Below are 21275 nucleotides of genomic sequence, written 5' to 3'. Positions count from 1 at the left end.
TTGACCAAGCCATGGTTTCAACTTTAATTACCGAACTTGATACGAAACTGCATTACAGAAATTGTTGTGTTAAAATGTTCCATACACCAATGGAATGGAAGAGTGTGGAAAGAAGGCTGGGTATTTTTTGTTTGTTTGTTTTTTTGGTCAATCATGGGGCTTAAACTCTGGGCCTTGGCCCTGTCCCTCAGCTCTTCAGCTCAAAGTGAGCTCTCTACTACTTGAGCCACAGTGCCACTTTAGGTTTTCTGGTGGTTTACTGGAGATAAGAGTCTCACAGACTTTGCTGCTCAGGCTGGCTTTGAATTGTGATCCTCAGATCTCAGCCTCCTGAGTGGCTAGGATTAACAGGTGTGAGCCACTGGCACCCAGCTTTTTTTTTTTTTTTTTTTAATTCTTATTATCTTTAAGTAGTTCTACATAAGAAGTGCCATTTAACAAAGTGTGTTTGTTGTTCTCAAAGGTAAATCTTGGGGGAGTGAGAAATAGTGTTCCTAATGAAATTGTTGGAAAGAGTGAGGTTCATCTAGACAGCATCTTCCAAAATCCTGGGAATATTATGACTCGGGTTTTTTTCAGAAATGTTTCTCATTTAAAGAAAAGAAAGCAGGGGCTGGGAAGGTGGCTCAGTGGTAGAGCGCTTGCCTTGCATGCTCAAGGCCCTGGGTTCGATTCCTCAGCACCACATAAGCAAAAAGAAAAAAGCCGGAAGTGGCGCTGTGGCTCAAGTGGTAGAGCGCTAGCCTTGAGCTGAAGAGCTAAGGGACAGTGCCCAGGCCCAGAGTTCAGGCCCCACGACCGGACCCAAAAAAAAAAAAGAAAAGAAAAGAAAAGAAAGCAGGATTTATAGAGGTTTAATAGAGGAAGATGTTCAGTTAACTCATACCTGGTCGTCGATTCTTTAGCTCAGTCAATTCAAAGGCCTCTGTCACAGATTGGGAAATGAAGGCACAATGGAATAAAAAGTTAAACACACATAACTTTTTTAAAGCACTTGTCCACCAAGAAATGAGTTTTCACATCAGTGAAGCTGGTTCAGTATTTCTGGCCTATTTCCTATGGTAAATGATCACAGCAAAACAGCAAATGCTTCACAAGTTAAGAGGAGAGGGAGAGCATGGGGATTCCTCTTGATCTGAGATGTGAGATTAGAGTCTCAGCCTGAGGGGCTCATAAACGGTGGGAGCCCAGGACCCCTGGGGCATGGACTTTGGCTGCTCAGGGTTTCCTCAGACAGCCCCATGGCCAGTCTCTCTCATGAGAAACCAAAGGGGCAAGGTCACAGCACCGTGTGTGGTATGAATGCTCTTCGTCCTGCAGGGCTGAGTTGCTATGGAGTTTATGAACAAAGGGCAGGAGCGATGAGCATGCTCTTTAGAAGGTCTTCTTGGCAGAGAGAAGGTGTTGGGGGCATTGGCAGTGGGAAGCAGCAGGAAGCAAAGCGCTTAGTAAGACAATGAACATTGTCAGGCAGAGTGGCAGAGGGAACAGAGGGGCTCTGGAGATTAGATGTGCAGCCTGGCACCGGTGGCTCACGCCTGTCATCCTAGCTACTGAGGAGGCTGAGATCTGAGGATCGTGGTTCAAAGCCAGCCTGGGCAGGAAAGTGCTTGAGACTCTTATCTCCAGTTAACTACCAGAAAAGTGGAAGTAGTGCTGTGGCTCAAACTGGTAGAGTGCTAGCCTTGAGCGAAAGAGCTTAGGGACAGCGTCCAGGTCCTGAGTTCAAGCTCCATGAGCTAAAAAATAAGAAGATCAGACGTGTATAAATAGAATTTTTCACTATAGTTTCTGGAAGTGATATCTAGGCTTAGAAATTACACTTGCAGAGCACATTACTTGAGGTGGTACTATCCACCCTAATTGGAACACTAAAACAGTAAATTTAACTTTGATTTTTACTTCCTAGAGAATGATCACATTCATAATAGTTTATTATATGATCTTGTGGAGGGGGAAATGTGATTGGGATTGTAAGTGACATTGTTTTATGGCTGGTGTAATTCCCATTTCATTTTATCGTGATGCAGTCTCCATTACATAAATACCATATCTCTTAATGGTCTACTTAACAGATATGATCTTTTATTTGGTATCTCTTGGGGAATAAAATTCTCTGGCAAGTCTAGGCAAGAGGCATTCTAGTAGATTCTGTTAAAGGCCCCAGGTGAAAATGACCACTGTTCCAGTTGTGCAAAATCGTCTGATGATTTAGTTGTGTGCAAAAGTTGTAGTTTTCATGGTTCCCTGTGGCATGAACATTTCCACAAAGTGAGCTTAAGACAGCCATCAAAGAATAAGATGGAGCTTGTGTTGTGTTCATGTGTGTGCACATTCACATCAGCTCATGTACACTCACCTGCGTGTTCAGGTGTGTTCACGCGTGTGCATGTGTGTGCATGTCTCCTTATGTGTGTATTTATGTGTATGTGTGTGTGACAAAAAGTGTGTTTTTACGTGTTTTTTTTTTTTTACAGTAGGTAAGGTGTGAATTTTGTTTGTTTTCTTTTTTGTATTGTGAAAATACTGTACAGAGGGGTTACAGTTACATGAGCAAGGTAATGAGTACATTTCTTACCCAGCATTGTTGCCTCCTCCCTCCCACCTCCTCATCTACACTCCCTGCCCCAGCCTAAATTGTAAAGTTCGTTTTTTCGACATAACGTCTTGTACATTTCATTGTTGCAATGGGTCCACCTGTATCCCTATTTAAACAATTTGTTTTTTTCCCTTCCCTTCCCCAAATTATACCAATATCAAATACAGTGAAAATAGGGGTTATAACATGAGGGAGGGATATACAAAGCACAAAAAAATCACTTAAACCCTGTTTGCCCTGAAACTTAGTCCGAGCTGGTCTTCAACTTGCACTCTTCCTGTCTCAGACTCCCAAATGCTGGGATTACAGCCATGTACTGCTGTGTATGGCAATGAGTAAGTTTTGATTCAGTAAAGCAATTCTTAATCAAGATGTTGATATGAGTAGCATCTTTTATGCAATGGTGTCATAAGGACACAGAGTATACTTCAATAGACATACAATAGATATTGGTTAACTACAATGACCACTGAATACTGATAAAGGGAAGAAGGTCGAACAAATGGATGGATATGACCCATGAGGGCTTGAGCTTACCTTGAGCAGAGGTCGAAGGTAGCAGCAATAGGTGGGAAATGTCCAGGTACCCTGGGTTGGATGGCAAAGGGAGAGGCCATTGCAGAAATTCTGCATGGGCAGCCGGCCTTGATGGCCGGAAGGACACAGAGAAATGTGTGGGTGTTATCTAAGAAAAGCTGTTCCTAGAGCGCTGGCAGAAAGGACCTTCAGCCCAAAATGACCACTGAAGTGCCCTGTTGGGGGCTGACACCAGAAGAATGAAGCAAGACACCAGTGTTGTTATGGACAAATAAGTTCTACTACCCTCTTGGTGCTATAATTTGCCTTCAGATATGCGGTTTGGGTTTAAGATCTCTTATACCTTCAAACAATGAGGGTCCTCCGTAAATGGCAGCCCGGGGCTTGGGGGCGGCACAGCGGCAGAGCATTCGCCCAGCGAGCCCCGAGTTTGAGCTCAGCATGGCAGAAAGGAAAAACCAAAAGCATTGTTGAGTCTTAAAAGAGAAAATGAGGAGTGGCTACCATCTGTAATCCTGCCATTGGGTAAGTTGAGGCAGGAGGATCGTGAGATCGAGGCCAGCCTGGACTACATAGTGAGACTCGTGTCTCGTAAACTAAAAGCTCATTAATTAATAAGTTAATTAAATTTTAAAACAGCACCCAAAGATAACTGTGAGGACATTTTGATGACTTGCTGTAAATGATAAATGTGGGCTAGGGGTAAAATAAGAAAAAAATACTGCCAAGACCCATGGTTAACCAGTGTAATCCAGTTCTTCTTCTTGGGTAGGGAACATAGCCTAGCTATAGACTCATATGGGGTGTCTCTTGCCTGAAAGTGGCTGGTCTTTCATCAATCTGCTCTCAGAATTCTCTTGCAAAAAGAATAATACAATTTTCTCAGGGAGTTTCTCATTGCCTAACTTCTCAAAGCCACAATACCCACCGGCTAGAGGCTTTTTGCCTCTCTTTTAATTTTCTCCTTTTATATTTATGTTATTTGTCCTTTATAGCTATTTACAGAATCTCCCTAGGTTTTGCCGTATTTCATTATTTTAATTAAGAATTGATACGTATTGATCCCATAAAGATGAGGCATTATTTTGTTATTCATTGAAACAAATATACTATTGCTTGTCTTGAAAGTGAAGTTATGTCCGCATCTGAATGCTTCTTGTCTTAGTCCAATGGATCATGTGATGCAGTCGAGTATGTTTTAACATGCATACTTCCAAAAATTGCAGAGACAAAATTGCCACGGGGTCCTTTGACAAGACTTGCAAACTCTGGAGTGCGGAGACAGGAAAATGCTACCACACCTTTAGGGGCCACACGAAAGAGATCGTGAGTATATTCAACAACTTGTCTTTTCCTTTTGTCTTGCTTGTTGCTTGTTAGCTTATCTGTCTTTGGGAGGGTAAGGGGGGGGACATATAAAGGGTGGGAACAAGGTGAACAAATGCAGGAGTGGTGCTCATTGGACCCTATGGTGAAAATGGGTGGGGACTGGAGGGAAAACTTGGGAGTGAGTGAGGGAAGGGGTGACATTGTTCAAAAAGAAATGTATTCTTTCCCTGACTTATGTAACTGTAACCTCTCTGTGCATCACCTCTACAATAACAATAATATATAAATATAATATATATAAACATAAATGAATTATATGTAGATGTAATTTATATACTATAAAATTAAGAAAAGTAAGGGAAGGGGTGGGTTGGGAAGGAGGGAAAATGTACCATTGATTAAGATGCATTGTATTTATGTACTGCTTTGCTAAGTGGCATCTTCTTTATACAACTACATCATGATAATAAGAATAATGAGAAAAATAAGAAGGAATTTTATATTGTAGCTCCTTGTTAGGATTCCATCTTGGAAGTAAGGTTGTAGATTTCATTTTCAAATTCAGACCCATACTGATCATAGCTGAGAGTGTTGCTGTAATTTAAAAAGAACAGTAGCTTGCAGTAAGGATGTGATCAATGCACTCTGATGTGATCAATATATCAGTATAATATCCAACCTTACTTCTTGCTTTTAATTTGCTAATCTTTAAAGAACTGATTCTGCCCAGTATGGAAGATGTGGTTGTTTTTTTTTTTCTAAATAATAGCTTTTAAAATAATTTTTTGTGTGTCCTGTAAAACAAGCCTATTATTTTGTGGGCATCATTAGAATTTGCATTTGTATAGACAGTCTGAGTCTCTAAATAGCTTCCACTCCTGGGAGGCCCTTGCCCTCCACCAATTAGTGAGAGAATTGGCACCCTGCAGAACAAGCCATGGGTCTGGAAAGTAAACAGCCTGCTGATTTTAGGAGCAAACTGCTTCTATTCTCCATTCAGATTCATGGTGTATTCATCTAACAAGAACACATGCTGTACCCAAGGAACTCTGCAGACACAAGGGGCCCCTGCGCAGCACTTCCAGTCCAAAGCCCTTGGCCCCTGATAGCTTAGTTTTCCCTGCTCCTAGTCCTAAGTGATAGTTTCCCATCTGAGGGCTTAGTTGAGGATGCTGATGCTTACAGAGCACTTTTCCCAAGGTCAAAGAAAGACATATTCCTTGTCTTTAGAGAGTGGCTATGTCATCATACTTCCTTGGAATTTTGAAAAGATATTTTCTTTGTATAGTTCCTAGAAAGACAGTTATGGTTTGATAACCAAGTACCTCTATTCAAGACATAGTTACTAAGTGTTAACTATGTGTGGAGCTGCTAAGAAGCATGGAGCAACTACTAGCATGGGACAATATTTTCCCCAAAGATCTTTTTGATTGGGTCACAGAGGCTTCAAGGTGTAGCTTCAAAGATGGGTTGTAAGGCTGGTAGACACGGACCAGGCATTGAGAGGATATGGGAAAGCGTAGCCATCAGGTGTCCTTGGGCAGGGAAGGGGTTGAGGAAAGGCTTACAGAGACATGGCAGCAGGCCAAAGGAACAGCACTGGGCAGTGGCAGAGGTGTGCACCTGTGATGTGTCCTGGAAAACCCGTGGGGCTCTGTGTCCAGAAGTGAAGGATCCCTCATATCCATCCCGGGGACCACGCAGCGGCAGACAGGAAGAGGAGAAAGATTATTACAAGGTTTATGAGAGGAGCACATGGCAGCCTCCACTATCTAGGTAGCAGCAGGGTCTGGGGGTAGGAAGTGAGGTAGATGGGAGCTAGGGTGGGTTTGAGTGGAGAGAGGGAGGGGCCAGCTGTATGGCTGGAGCTCCAGGGCTGGGTGGAGCTGAGGACCAAAGTTGGGCACAATACAAACAGGGAGCAGGGTCCAGTCAAAGCCAGGAGTAGCTGGCATGGGAAAGGTTGGCAAAGGCCACACTGTTGGGTTGAAGCAAGAAAACCTGGCTTTATCATGCAGATAATGTCACATGTTTGAGAGTTCTTCCATTGAGGGGCAGGGTATGCTCAACTTGGCCATGTGAGGTTGCTTGTGTGCAGGGGGAAGGAGAGATTGGGATCATGGGTATGGACAATTTGGAGATCTTGTTGCTCTCCAAATGTCAAATATGAAAGGCCGGCCAAAGGCAGAGGAGGAAGTCATGAGGGGTTTTGAGAGCAGTGACAACAGGAGTTCGTTGGCATGAAGGAATCCAGCCTTCCTGTGTTTGGGAATCATGGGTCACTGGCAGCGGCATGGACAATTCTGCATAAAAGAGGTGTCCATTTGTGCCAATTGACTCGGGAGTTTTGGGCAGATTGAAAGAAGTAGTTCATGTGATACCCAAGTGGGAATCTCTTTGGCAGTTGACTCTTTGGTCCTGGCATTGGGAGTGAGGAAGCCCTGGCCTCCTGGGGCTTTGGGAACCACTGAGCAATGAAGGATGTGAATGGGGAGAAGACTAAAGGAATCTGGGTATGTTGGGCTTTTTGTTGCTGTTGCCAGTTATCGATTTCAAAGTCTGTTCTTCTAAAGTGTTTTTTTTTTTTGTTGTTGTTTTGTTTCCATTTCATGTAATTTAGGTGTGTTTATCATTTAACCCTCAAAGCACAGTGGTAGCCACTGGCAGTATGGATAGAACGGCCAAGTTGTGGGATATTGAGAATGGAGATGAAGTGTTCACTCTAACGGTATGTACACAATTGTTGGCACGCTTGCCCTGCGTGCCCATTTCTGTTTGCATTTTTTGGTACAAAATGAACAGTAACTTAGAAGGCGGTTTTGAACTACTGATTGTTGTCTGTTACGATCGGTCTGCTGACTGTCCCGAGAGACCTGGTAAGGATGATTGAGAAGTCAGACAATCTTTTATTTTGATGAACGCAATGTTTTCAAACACATAAACTATAACTTGGAACCTGTAGTTGTCTATTGGGCTAAGAGGAGAGGGGGCCTGTTTTGGAGAAGCAGAAGTAGGGAAGCATCCCAGAGGATTATTTACAAGGACCACAGCGTACCCTCTCTTCCTCATTGCCTGCCAGTCTTAACCCCTTCTGTGTCTTGGGTTGCTTGATCCATGCCACCAGCCTGGATTTTTGCTGGCTCTTTTGGAGTTAGAGTCTCATGGATTTTTCTTTTGGGAGGTCTGATGTGGCATTGACCTTCTATCTTCCAGATCTCAGACACTCAAGTAGCTAGGGTTACAAGAGCCACTGGTGCCTACCCCCCCCAAAACATCTCTCCTGCGTCAAAATGAACTTGCTTTAGGTGTGTAGGTACATAATCTTACTGTGCACTTGTCACCTAATCTAGTTGTTAGAACATTCATATTACTCCAGGAAGAAACCTGTGCCCATTTGTAGCCAACCATGCATTTCCTTCTCCAGAACTTTTCCTTTCCTAGCAATTGCCTAGATTGTGACATTAAATGTACTTGTAGGATTTGTTATATCACTTAGTAAACATGACAAATACTGGTTTTTTAGGGACATTTGGCAGAGGTTATTTCCTTGTCATTTGATACCTCGGGAAACAGAATCATCACAGGGTCCTTCGATCATACAGTAGTGGCGTGGGACACCGCAACCGGAAGGTAATTAAATTATTTGTCATTATCTTTAATTAGTGTCAAGGGGTTTCCATTCAACATGTCTGTTTATGAGGACAATGTATCTTGATCAATGTCACCCCTCCCGTCATTTTGAATCATGGTGAGCAGGCTGAGAAGAATGTGGTACTTCTTAGTTTCAACTTGTATCTAGTAATTGTGCTGTGCATTCTACAGAAATAGGACATACTAAAAACATTGAACTACTTAATTCTCTGCTGATAGTTCTGATCCATAAAATAAGAGCTCCCTCAGAGTTCTGTGCAATAATGGCAGACAGCGCCATGACAGGAGATTGAGCGACAGCCTGGTTGTGTAACTCTGGCACACGCATGTGCTACCTAGTCAAATCTCCATGACCTCTTCTATGGGATAGGCATGTGTATCATGAGCAAATGAAACTCAGTTAATTTTCCAAATTTAATGTTGGTCCAAGATCTTCAGTTTTCTTCCTCAGGATTTTTGGTCTTAGTTTAAGGAAGTCAACAAAATTAGCCTCTTTGTACTGGAAAAGTTCACTCTTGGACTTGTGTGCATTTTGGTGGAGTGGTTCATTCTCACGGGAACCAACCAAGACACACTCAAAAAGAAATGAGAGGAAAGGAAGTTTTTCAGTCACATGATGTCTAGTTTCTAATATAGTTTTTCTTGTATATGAGAACACTGTTAAGGGTCAGACTACCTTCATTATTTAAAAAATTATTAAAATATGCTTATCTTTAAAAATTGCTTGTCAAGGTGATGTACAGAGGGGTTACAGTCATATAAGTAAGGTAATGATTACATTTCTTGTCTAACTTGCTACCCCCTCCCTCATTTTTCTCCCTCTTTCCCTCCTCTCCCAATTCCCCACCCCCCAAGTTGTACGGATCATTTCCAACATACTGTCTCCTGAGTATTGCTGTTGTAGTGATTTCCCCTTTGTCCTTTGTCTCACCATTTTGTTGTTCCCCTTCCCTTCCCTAATTCAGATAAATGTATATACAAAATACCCAGTGTGCCAAAATCAAACACAGTGACGACGGGATAAAGCATATGGGGAAAAGCACAAAAGAAACAAAGAAATCATGCAGTACATTGAGAACAACTTTAAGTAGCTGTGCAGAGGAGTTGCCATTCAACGGAGTTTATCAGTGCAACCTGTCTCGACCATCATTGGCACCCATCCCTGCTCCCTTCTCTCAGTCTTCTTAGTTTTGTAGGATATGCATTGAATTTCTGACTGCATCCCTCCCCCCCCCCCAGTTCTTCTCTTTATTCATCTTCCTCCCTTTCTTTGACCTCCACCCCGCTTTACCCTACTTCTTGCAAGTACCAATCTTCTGGTGTTTATTTTGTCTACCTTTTACTATTTCTAGGGAATTACACTATTTGACTTCTCCTGAATCTACCATATTTCAGTTAATACATTTGTATACACTTGCATACTACCCAATGTATTTACGTCTACATTTATAAATGAATTCTAGCCTCCATGTATGAGGGGAGACAATCTTGGCCTCTCTGGGCCTGACTGTCTTCACTTAGCATAATTATTTCTAGGTCCTCCTATTTCTTTGCAAATGATACAATTCCATTTTTTCTAATCGATAAGTAAAATCACATTGTGTATGCACACACACGCACACACACACACACACATAACACTTTCTTGACATATTCATCCTTTGAGGGGCATTTGGGCTGATTCCATGCCTTGGCTATAGTGAATATTGCTTATATTGAGCATGGTTGTATTCATGGCTTTACTGTACATTGACTTATAATATTTGAGATACATGTCCAGGAGTGAATTGCTGGGTCACAGAGTAGTCCTGTATTTAATTTTTTGAGGACCCTTCGTACTGCTTTCCAGAATGGTTGAACGAGGTTACATTCCCACCAAGAGTGTATTATGGTTCCCTTTGGACTACATCCCCTCCAGCATCTGTTCTTATTTGTTTTCTGCGGTGTCCATCAAACATTTTTATTTCTTCTGAGAAGTCTCTATTTAGCTCATTAGCCCATTTATTAATTGGGTTGTTGATTCTTTGAGCGTTTAGTTTTTTTCAATATCTGCACATTCTGGATATTAGGCCATTTTCTGATGTATAGCTGACAAAAATCTCCCAATCTGTAGGCTGTCTTTTTAGTTTGTTAGCTAGGCCTTTTGCCATGCAGAAACTTTTAAGCTGGATGTAATCCCATTTATCCAGCTTTTCTTTGATTTTTCTGTGCTTCTGCATCTTCGCTCAGAAAGTTTCTGTTTGTACCAAAGAGCCCTAATGTTTTTCCTACTGTAACAGTTTTATGGTTTCAGGCTTTATACTGAAGTCTTTTATCCATTTTGATTTGATGTTGGCTCAAGGTGGTTGATACAGATCCAGTTTCAGTTTTCTGCATGTGTATAATCAATTGTTTCTACCCATTCCTTTCTGAAGTTTATCTGAAGTAGTATTAATTATTAACTTGTTAATTATTAATTTATTATGAAGCAATATTAGTGTTTTAATCCTACACATTTATTATATACAGTGTGATAATTTGATATATGTTCTATGTGTAATGACCAAGAAGGGTACTTAACATTTTCATTTCCCCAAATTTCTGCACACTTACTAATGTACAATAATTGTTCATGTTTTCGTAAGTTGCAGTGCAGTATTTCAGTATGCACATAATGTGCGCTAATCATGTCATAAAATAGATGGAACTGGAGGATATTATGTTAAGTGAAATAAGTCATAGAAATGTTACCTCTGATTAAATTTTAGGTACATTTTCATTGAAATTATTAGCTTGCTTTTGAGGGTAGCAGAACCACTTGATGTTTCAACATTAAAGATACTTTGTTCACACTGATGAACTTAATCTCTTTTTCATGGGTGTATGCCATAGTAAGAGCCTTTCACCAGTTTGAATGTTTTCCTTCCTGTAGGAAGATGTACACCCTCATTGGTCACTGTGCGGAGATCAGCAGTGCAATGTTCAACTGGGATAGCTCTCTCATATTAACAGGCTCCGTGGACAAGACCTGCATGGTGAGCTCAGGAAAGAGCTTGCTTTATAGTATGTTAGATAGCCACAAAACACTTAACAAATTGCAAAAATAGTATGCAGTTAAACATTTATATATATATATATATATATATATATAAATGCTAATTTATTTCAAGTGTCAGGTTTCCCAAGTTAAAAGAAACTATAAAGTGCTAAAACAAGTTAAATTGCACCACGTGTAGTGAAGATCTTATTTGTTTTTTTTTTGATTCTTTAAAAAATTAATTAATTAATTAATTTTTTTATTGTGAGAATACCATACAGAGGAGTTACAATTACATGGACAAGATAACGAGTACATTTCTTATCAAGCATTGTAGCCTCCTCGTTGTTTCCCCTTCCCATCCCTTCCCATACTCCTCCCCTCCCCCACCCGAACCTCCCCCACCCTCCATCAAAGTTGTAAAGTTCGTTTTTCGACATAACGACTTGTACATCTCATTGTTGCAATGGGTCCACCTGTATCCCTAGTTAAACAATTTGTTTTTTCCCTTCCCCTCCACAAATTATACCTACATCAAAAACAGTGAAAGCATGGGTTATACTGTGGGGGAGGGACATACAAAGCAACATAGAAATCATCTTATAAATATGATAGAAACAATTGCATGAAAGGAAAAAAAAAACAAAAAAACATTTGAATAGTTATCTTGGAGTTCATTCCCCTAACATCATCTTATCTGACCTTTTCTGCTTGTCTCAGACATATACTAGTTATTGCTAATAAGGGAAACCATGGGACCTATGTTTCTTTGGGCCTGGCTTACTTCACTTAATATAATTTTTTCCAAGTCTTTCCATTTCCTAACAAATGGGGCAATGTCAGAAGATCTTATTTGTAAAGGACATCCTTTGTGTGTGCATGTGTGTGTGCATGAACACGTGTGTGTGTGTGTGTGTGTGTGTGTGTGTGTGTGTGTGTGTGTGTGTGTGTGTGTGTGGTCGTATTAGAGTTGGAACTCAGGGCTTCAGGATCTTGATTAGTGTTTTTGCTCATGGCTAGAATTCTACCACTTGAGCCACATCTCTATTTCTGGAATTTTGCTAGCATTTTAATTTTTTTGGTGCCCATCTTGGGGCTTGAACTCATGGCCTGGGCACCGTCCCTGAGCTCTTTTTTGCTTAAGGCTACACTCTACCACTTAAGCCAGAGATCCACCTCTGGTTTTGTGGTAGTTAATTGGAGATGGGAGTCTCATGGAATTTCCCAACCAGGCTGGTTTTGAGCCATCATCGTCGGATCTCTGCCTTCCCATTAAGTAGGATTACAGGAGTGAACCACCATCACCTAATTTTTGCTAGTAATTTGGAGTTAAGAATCTCAGATTTGTCTGTCCAGGCTGGCTCTCTGATTTCAACCTTCTGAGTAGCTAGGTTTACATGCATGAGCTACTGGTGTCAGTTTAAAAGTCACATCATTTTTGGTTAATGTCTTGCTGTTCATTTTTAGATTTTGTGATTAGCCTGATCCTTCTGGCCTCTGAATTTCAAAAAATGGTTTCTAAATTAGGGATGGTGGCACACATCTATAATCCCAGTAACTGACGAAGAGAGGTAGAGGATCATAGTTCAAGGTTGGCTCAGGGAAAAGTGCTGAGACCTTTTCGGTTAAACAAACTAAAAAGCAAAAGGGCACGGGGGGGTGTGGCTCAGGGGGTCGAGGCCCTGAGCTCACCCCCAGTGACTTTGCTTCCCCCAAGGTAATTATGACTTTATACTCTGGAATCACCGTTCAATTATTTATTAATTGCAGTATATGCTTTTCATTTTCTGGCATTGTGGTTTGGGATTAAGCCTTTTAATGTCTTTCCTATGTAAAGAGGGGCCTTTTATGCCAATCATTAAAGCATATACTTGGAAAGATTTTTTTCTTTTCTTTTCTTTTTAATGTGGTGATAGATTCAAAGTACCTTGCCTTTGTCTTTTTTTGCTGTGACAAAATGCACTTTGCCGCATGACTGGCTGTGGTGGTCTCTTACCATAAGTCAAGGTAAAATGATTTGAACGGTGAAGCTCGTACTCAGAGTTTGGACCCAGTTATTTAATAGCCATAAGCATGTCATAAAGGCCACCTTCACATTTCAGACAGGAAATGTGTTTCTCTTTTTCTAATCATAGTTGTGGGATGCTACAAACGGGCGATGTGTGACGACGTTAACAGACCATGACGATGAAGTGCTGGATAGTTGCTTTGACTACACGGGGAAGCTCATTGCCACAGCTTCTGCAGACGGTAGGCAGTCTATGCATACGCATGCATAGCGTACGGCTTTGCTTCGATGCAGATGCATGATTCTAGCCCATAAGGCATCTTTCTGAGATCCTCTAAGGTGGAAACACCATGCATCTTATTTCCTTAATGACCTGTGTCACTCCAGGGTGTCCATGCCATATTTTTGAAATTGCCGTGATAGCATATATAGTCTGTGTGTCACCTCCTTGATAAGATAGGAATGGTGTCACCTTCATCATGGTAAGCCCATATTATAGCCTGCTCTGGGTCATCTCCATGGTGATCTTGCTTGATGCTACCCTGTGTCAGCTTCATCAGACAGACCAAGACCATTGCTGGTACTATGCTAAATCTGAATGATCTCTTTACAACCAATGCTCTGCTCTATCACATCGGTCAAGTCTTTGTGATAAGCCCATGTGACCGATGTTTTGCATGATCTTTGGTTACCATTTATGATTCTGTAAAGTGCTTATGTCATGCTCTGGTAACTATGTAGTTGGTGCTGTATTAATTTCATATAGGCCACCTATGATGCTGTATCTATCTACTATCTCCATGTTGGTCAAGGGTAACATCAATACTGTACTTTTTATTGTCCAACAATCAGGAATTATTCTGCACTGGGTTTGTATCATGTCCTTGTGATTATGTTTTATCTTCTTGTTTGATACTATACTATGTATCATGTACTTGACATATTTAAGATTAGAGTATCTACACTCTTTTTTAGGACAGTGCAAAATACTACCATGTGCGTACAATCTCTATGTATATGATGTCATTACATATGCCTCATTTTCCTGATGATGAGTTAGACACAGCACAGTGCATCATATTGAAGATGCTTACGCTTTGCTCACTACCTGTCTCGTGAAACTTGCTTTGCTCCTTTTTCTTTCCCTTTACAATTTTTTCTCTTGTTGCCATCACCCATTTTTCTAACTTGGGCTCCCAATCTTTTCTAATAAGGGACATACAGAAATTCCTTCTCACCCACTTATGCAGTGGGAACACATTTAGAAGATAAGTGTGACTCTCACTACAGGCAAGAAGACAGCACAGAGTTTGTGTGTCAGAGGATAGATATTTAGGTAATTCAAGATCTTTGGTCCAAAATTCTACATTTCAGATGAATTGACACATATCCCACCCCTCTCAAAAAGGGACAGCAAGAATTTATTGTACAGCCACGAGAAAATGCATTATCAAATTGGAAGGCCATGAAGGCGAAATTTCAAAGGTGAGTTGTTTGCTCATTTGCAAAGGTTTATTTACTTTCAAACGTAAATAGTACGCTTAGTGGAAATAGGAAAAATAGGTTAGGAATTCTTCCTTTGACTTTCATATTTAGCCATTTACCTCTTAAAAAACCTAACATATTTATTCATGTGGAATAAGCAGAGAAATAATGTGGGTTGATCTAGAGAAGACACAGATGGAAGCAAGATACGGAGTCCAAAGGGTGTCATTTATTGTTGCTAATAGAGAGACACAAGTGAGAAAATGTATGGTTTTACTTAATCTATGTCATGTCCTTATTTGATTATCTCTCTTTCTTTCTGACTTTTCTCTTTTTCTGAAACATAGTTTCTATATGTAGATTATGTTTACCTTAAACTCAAAATTCTCCTTTTTCAGTCACCCAAGTACTAGATTACAGATGTATACCACCATGCCCAACCTGATCATTATTTTAACATTCACATCCATTTAAGTCAACTCATTAGACCCCTTACAGAAACATGTGCCACTGAAAGTATTCTCTGTTGCTGCCTGTAGTTTTTCAGATATGTCCATTTATGGCAGTGAACTTCCCTTCTGGTCTTTGGACAACTGGCAGTTAAAAATTCATCAGACTAGACAAACTTCACTTGTACATAATTGACTTTAATAGGAATATAAGACTTTCATCTAAACTGGGCACCAGTGGCTCAAGCCTATAATCCTAGCTACTCAGGAGGCTGAGATCTGAGGATCACGGTTCAAAGCCAGCCTGGGGAGGAAAGTCTGTGAGACTCTTATCTCCAATCAACCACTAGAAAACTGGAGCTGTGAAAAACATGAGCTGTGGCTCATGTGAAGGAGTGCTTACTTTGAACTGAAGAGCACAGGGACAGTGCCCAAGTCCAGAGTTCAAGCCCCACGACAGACAAGACTTTCAGCTAATTTTCTTTTTAAACTATTTGAAATCTCTTCATTCAATTGGTCCCTGTTGATATGTAAAATGCAGTGTCTAATAAAATAGGTCTCTTTGGACCAAGATATGAAAATTTGTCCGATTTTTATCATTTTCCCTTAAAAATCAGTTATCTAAAGGTGTAATTAGTTAATTTGTTTCTATGTGCAGGCCCCGGGATTTGAATTCAGGGCCCTACTACTGTACCTGAGCTTTTTTTTTTCACTTTTTCTTGAGGGTAGAGCTCTACTACTCGAGCCACAGCTTGGCTTATTTGGATCTTAGCTTCCTGAGTAGCTAGGTCTACAGGTGTGAGTCACCAGTACCCTGCTAAATGGTTTTTATTTGTAAATGTGTTCTCTTTCTAACTTCCCATGATAAATAATTTCTAACAAACATAAGAAACTATAAGGAAGCATTGCATTCAACCATTGACAGATTTTAGTTAGTTTGAAAATACTTAATACAGCAATTTATGGAGCTTATGAAGTGCCTTTTCTGCTTCTAGTAAACATTTGAGTTTATATTATGTTCCCCCCTCCCCCCCACCCACGCTGTGCATTCATTTCCACGTGTTCTCTCAATTAGATGCAATTGAGAAAATAGTTTCTGGAAATACAGAATACATGATATATACAATTATCTATTCTGAAACAACCAAACTCTGCTTTAAGATTTTGCATGAACGGTGTACCCCCAAACCTACTCACAGCACAGAGCCACTTGCTCAGGGACTTGGGATTTTCATGGGTCACCAGAACACACTAGAATTCTGGGCTGTGGGGCCTCTCATTTTTCAACTCTGCCCATATACTTGTTCTCACACATGAAGTTGTATCTGTCTTGTCCATATTTAAATGTGAGCTTGATAGTTTCAGGTTTCAGAAGGCTCTGGCCAGATCTGGAACTGCCCTATGCTCTGTTGCTCTTCCCCTTTCCTCTGAGCCTTTGGTGCTGGGGCCACTGCTCTCCAACCTGTCCATGCTGGTTGCTCTAGGAACCAAACTGCCCTCTGCATAGGCTGAGAGGCAGTTGGTAGCATCGGGGGTGGGAAAGACCAAGGTGGAAGGCAGGATGGAAAGGGAGCCTAGGCCAAGTTGCTGAGTCTGGTTAGGTGATTACTGACACGTCTGGCATTATTCTTCAACAAATATACATGTGTTCTTGTGAATGTGTGAATACAGTTGTCAGACTCTGTATTAAGTTTATTATGCATGTTAACTGAACACATTGCTTATGGAATTGCTATCTGGTTATGAGATTCTTATGGTGTGCAAAGCTAAAGTATTTATTCATGCATCAAACAGTTTTCAAGAGGTTCTACTCTGCTAGGCACCTTGTGCAGGTGCCGGCGAACAGTGATGATATATGATACAGGACCCTACCCACCTCAAGCCTTCCGCCACAGAGGAGGGGCCCTACGGGCGGAAATGCGATTCCCCTCCTTGCCACTCAGATCACAATTGACACTGCCTTGCACAAACCTATTCATGGGAAGTGCTATTCTGTATGCAGAAATAGACCAGAAAGACCTTTCCTGTAGACCTGGAATACTCTCATTCTAGGTCCCTGAATGAAGGGGCATCTGTGTGTTCTCTGTTACAGAGTCATCTTGTGGAGATGACATTGAGATTTGTGTCTGACAGTCTGCTTTATGTTTTCATTCATAGCAAGACCCTACCTCTTTGTGTGGGGAATACACAAATGGCCAGTGTGTTTTGGTTTTCATCCTTAGAATTAGGAAGGGTGGGCAATTTTCATGTGGGCTTCAGTGTTCATAGTCCCTACAGTATTTTTCCCATCAGGAAACAATTATACCAGCTGGAGGAGGTGATTGGTGTTTAGTTATAGCTCCATCTTCTGAAAAAAACCTTTTGAGACCATTTCACAAACTTATGACCTATCTTCCTTCCTTCCTTCCTTCCTTCCTTCCTTCCTTCCTTCCTTCCTTCCTTCCTTCCTTCCTTCCTTCCTCCCTCCCTCCTTTCTCTCTCTTTTATTTCTTTCTTTCTTTCTCCTTCCTTCCTTCCTTCCTTCCTTCCTTCCTTCCTTCCTTCCTTCCTTCCTTCCTTCCTTCCTTCCTCCCTCCCTCCCTTTCTCTCTCTTTCATTTCTTCTTTCTTTCTTTCTTTCTCTTTCCTTCCTTCCTTCCTTTCTTCTTTCTTTCTCCTTCCTTCCTTCCTTCCTTCTTTCCTTCCTTTCTTTCTTTCTTTCTCTTTCTTTCTTTCCTTCCTTCCTTCCTTCTTTCCTTTCTTCTGTCTGTCTGTCTTTCTTTCTTTCTCTCTCTCCCTTCCTTCCTTCCTTCCTTCCTTTCTTTCTTTCTTTCTTTCTTTCTTTCTTTCTTTCTTTCTTTCTTTCTTTCTTTCTTTCTTTCTTTCTTTCTTTCTTTCTTTCTTTTTCTTTCTTGGCTTTTTCTTTTGCAGATTTCTTTCAACCCCCAAGGGAACCGGCTCCTGACTGGCAGCTCTGACAAGACAGCCAGAATATGGGATGTCCAGACCGGCCAGTGCCTCCAGGTTTTGAAGGGGCACACTGATGAGATCTTCTCATGTGCTTTCAACTACAAAGGCAACCTAGTCATCACAGGTATGTGAGAAATATCCGCAGTGGACCTGAATCCCCTTTTAAGTGAGCTGCTAGAATTTCCAGGCTAAATACTTGCAGGAGCTCAACTCCACATTCCTACTCCCTTTTCTAGAATATCCTTGGCATATATCACTGATTCCTGAATGTAGTCACATTTCCATTTGGTGGTAGTGCTCAGAGGGGTTGGGTGAGGTTGGTTCCAGGTGTCTGACTTGAACACTGTGAACCTGCTGGATTTATGACTGGCTGGTATAGGGGGAATAAGACTACTTTGAGCATGCATGAGTTTCTCATGGATGCTGCCACTAGTATAGATGCTGAGCATCTAGTGTGTTTAGCACTCTGCTAGTAGCTGTGATCCAGAAAATGTCCACTTGGCAAAAGAGAGAATAAGGTGAAAAATGGTAAGGGAATACGTTCTCTCAAGTGCAATTTGTTTTATTAGGTAGCAAGGATAACACCTGCAGAATATGGCGTTGACTGAGGGAATGTGTCAGGAGCAAGGTCTCTTGCAACAGTGATGAAGAACTCGAGCCTCTCAGCGAGCAAGCAAGCGATTTCTATTTTTCTTGATTTCTACATTTTCTCTTTTTTTCCCCTACAACTCAACCATTAAGCAATATCCATAAATCCACATACATAATTGTTAAGACTGATGAGGTTATGTCATTTCTGGATGTCATTTGACAGTGATGACAGAAAAGAGGGGGACAGCCATTGATCATTTCCTTTGTGTCTATGTTTCACACCTTCTTGATTGGATAAACAAAACCTGGAGTTATTTAGCAGTGTATTTCCTATTGTTATAATGTGTGTGGGGTAAAGTTTGTAGAGAAAATTCCTTATGAATTATACATCTATTTTATGTTGGAGGGTAATTTAAAGAAAAGAAATTGGTTCTTACTTACCATCAGATCTATTATGGATTGATATAAAGTCTGTTTCTATTGAATTTGACAGTTTTAACTCCTGCACAAAGATGACATCCTGCGTGTTTGCATTTTTTGTTGGATTTGTTTCATTAACATAATGACTTCTAGGCTCTTCCCTGCTCACAGAAATGTTTTTTTTAAAGCTGAGTAATATTCAATGGTCTATTTATCTGAATATCTGAGCTTCCATATCTATGTTATTAATTACTTTACTTTGCAGAAGCTTTTTAGCCTGATGTATGTAATTCCATTTGGTTAATTTTCCTTTTGCTCTGCTTTTAAAGGTTATAACCAAAAAAGTCATCATGAAGACCAGAGAAGTGCCACGAAGCTTTCCCTCTGTTTCTTCTGGGGCTTTTATGGTTTTGTATCTTAACATTCATATTTTCCATGCAATTTGAATTGATGTTTGTGTATAACTTACGATATTAAATACCTGCAACAACCAACTTATAATGAGGACACCTTTTATTTTCTCATGGCTTAAGTTTTAGTTTAAGATTGGTTGGGCCCCCTGCTTTTGAGTCTATGCTGATGGAGTCCATGATGGCAGAGCAAAGCCATCCTGGAGAAGGAGGGAGGGAGAAGGGAGGGATATCTATCTATCTATCTATCTATCTATCTATCTATCTATCTATCTAGGTCTAGATCTATAGAGATATAGATGTATAGATATAGCTGTAGGTCTAGATATGGATCAAGAGAGAGACAGAGACAGACAGAGAGAGAGAGAGAGAGCAAGGAAGAAATAAGGGAAGAATATTGATGTCCCACAAATCCTTTTTATTTTATTTTACTTTTTGTCAGTTATGGGGCTTGAACTCTGGACCTGGGCACTGTCCCTGAGCTCTTCAGCTCAAGTCAAGCACTCTACCACTTGAGCCACAGCACCACTTCCAGTTTTCTGGTGTTTAATTGATTATAAGAGTCTCGTGGACTTTCCTGCCTAGGCTGGCTTTGAACTGCCATCTTCAGATCTCAGCCTCTGTGACAGGGCCACAAACCCTTTTGAAGTTATTTCTCAATGACTTAAAACCTTCTACTTGACTCATCCCTCTCCAAGTGCCCACTGCCTCTCAATGGCGCCAAGCTGGCTCCATCCTTTTAAAGCTTGGGCCTTCAAGGGAGGTTCCTGATAGAAACTACATTGTGAGGATCTAGTCTTTTTTTTTTTTTTTTGCATGTAGATATTCAGTCTTTTCCATCACCATTTGCTGAAGAGACTATCCTTTCCCCATTGGCTAATTATTTTGAACTAAAGAAATAGACAAAGACTCTTGTCTAATCTAACTGTTTGGTGGCTATAGCAAAAGTAACCATACTATTTTAGCATACCATTCAGAAGTCAGCCAATGTATACTAGTAGAGCTCCTACATCCTCAACCAATTAAGGTGTAGGGAGGTTTTGGCAAGAAAATGGCTTCTTCATATAGTGGTTATATACTAATGAGCCCTCCTTCTCTTTCTCTCTCTCCCTTCCTTCCTTCCCTTCATCCTCCCTCCCTTCTCTCCCTTGCTCCCCTCCCTTGCTCCCCTCCCTCCCTCCCTCCTTCCTTCTTTCCCTTCTTCCTTCCTCCCTTCCTTCCTTCCTTCCCCTTCCTTCCTCCTTCCCTCCCTTCCTCCACCTTTCTCTTCCTTTCCTCCTTCCTTTCTCTCTTTCTTCCTCTCTCTCTTTCCTTTTAATACTGGAGTTTGAACTCAGACCTTTTCATTTGCAAGTCAGACAATATACCACTTGAGTCATACTTCTAGACATTTAAAAAGATGATTTTGATTTGTCCACAGCAAATCAAACCTACATTGCAATTTTACCTCACCCAGTCAGAATGACTATCACCCAGTCAGAATGACTATTAATGAGAAAACAAATGAGAGCAATTTCCCAGAAAAATATAGCAGAGCAACAATCATCGTTAACTGGTGGCAGGAATGTGAATTAAAATAACCTCTATGGACATCAGTATGAATTTTTCAAACAACTAAAAATTGAGGGAGCCAGTGGATAAGGGAAAGATGGGTGAGAATGTTGAAAGCGGTGACATTGATCAAGATAAATCATATTCATAAGCTGCTTTGTTAAATAGCAACTCCTTTGTACAACAACTTAAAGAATAATAAAATAGTTCTACTTTAAGATCCTGGTATATCACTCTTGGCTATTTCCCTGAAGGAATCAAAGGAAACATATAAAAGATAT

General features: G+C 40.8%; 1 protein-coding gene across 1 annotated transcript in view; it reads left to right on the top strand.

The window, feature by feature from the left end:
* Window positions 1-18626, top strand: part of Daw1 (dynein assembly factor with WD repeats 1) — a 37037-nt gene extending 18411 nt beyond the window's left edge. Inside the window, exons 6-13 of the mRNA XM_042679331.1 lie at window positions 4363-4462; window positions 7086-7193; window positions 7989-8095; window positions 11028-11130; window positions 13268-13382; window positions 14549-14625; window positions 17984-18146; window positions 18592-18626. Coding sequence (XP_042535265.1) covers window positions 4363-4462; window positions 7086-7193; window positions 7989-8095; window positions 11028-11130; window positions 13268-13382; window positions 14549-14625; window positions 17984-18146; window positions 18592-18626 — 808 coding nt within the window. The remainder of the gene's footprint in view (window positions 1-4362; window positions 4463-7085; window positions 7194-7988; window positions 8096-11027; window positions 11131-13267; window positions 13383-14548; window positions 14626-17983; window positions 18147-18591) is intronic.
* The last annotated feature ends 2649 nt before the right edge of the window (window positions 18627-21275 follow it).

Source organism: Dipodomys spectabilis, unplaced genomic scaffold, assembly GCF_019054845.1.
Source record: "Dipodomys spectabilis isolate Male_0828 unplaced genomic scaffold, ASM1905484v1 ptg000051l, whole genome shotgun sequence".
NCBI lineage: Eukaryota > Metazoa > Chordata > Mammalia > Rodentia > Heteromyidae > Dipodomys > Dipodomys spectabilis.
Note: the sequence above shows the minus strand (reverse complement) of the source record. Positions and strands in the feature narration are given on the sequence as shown.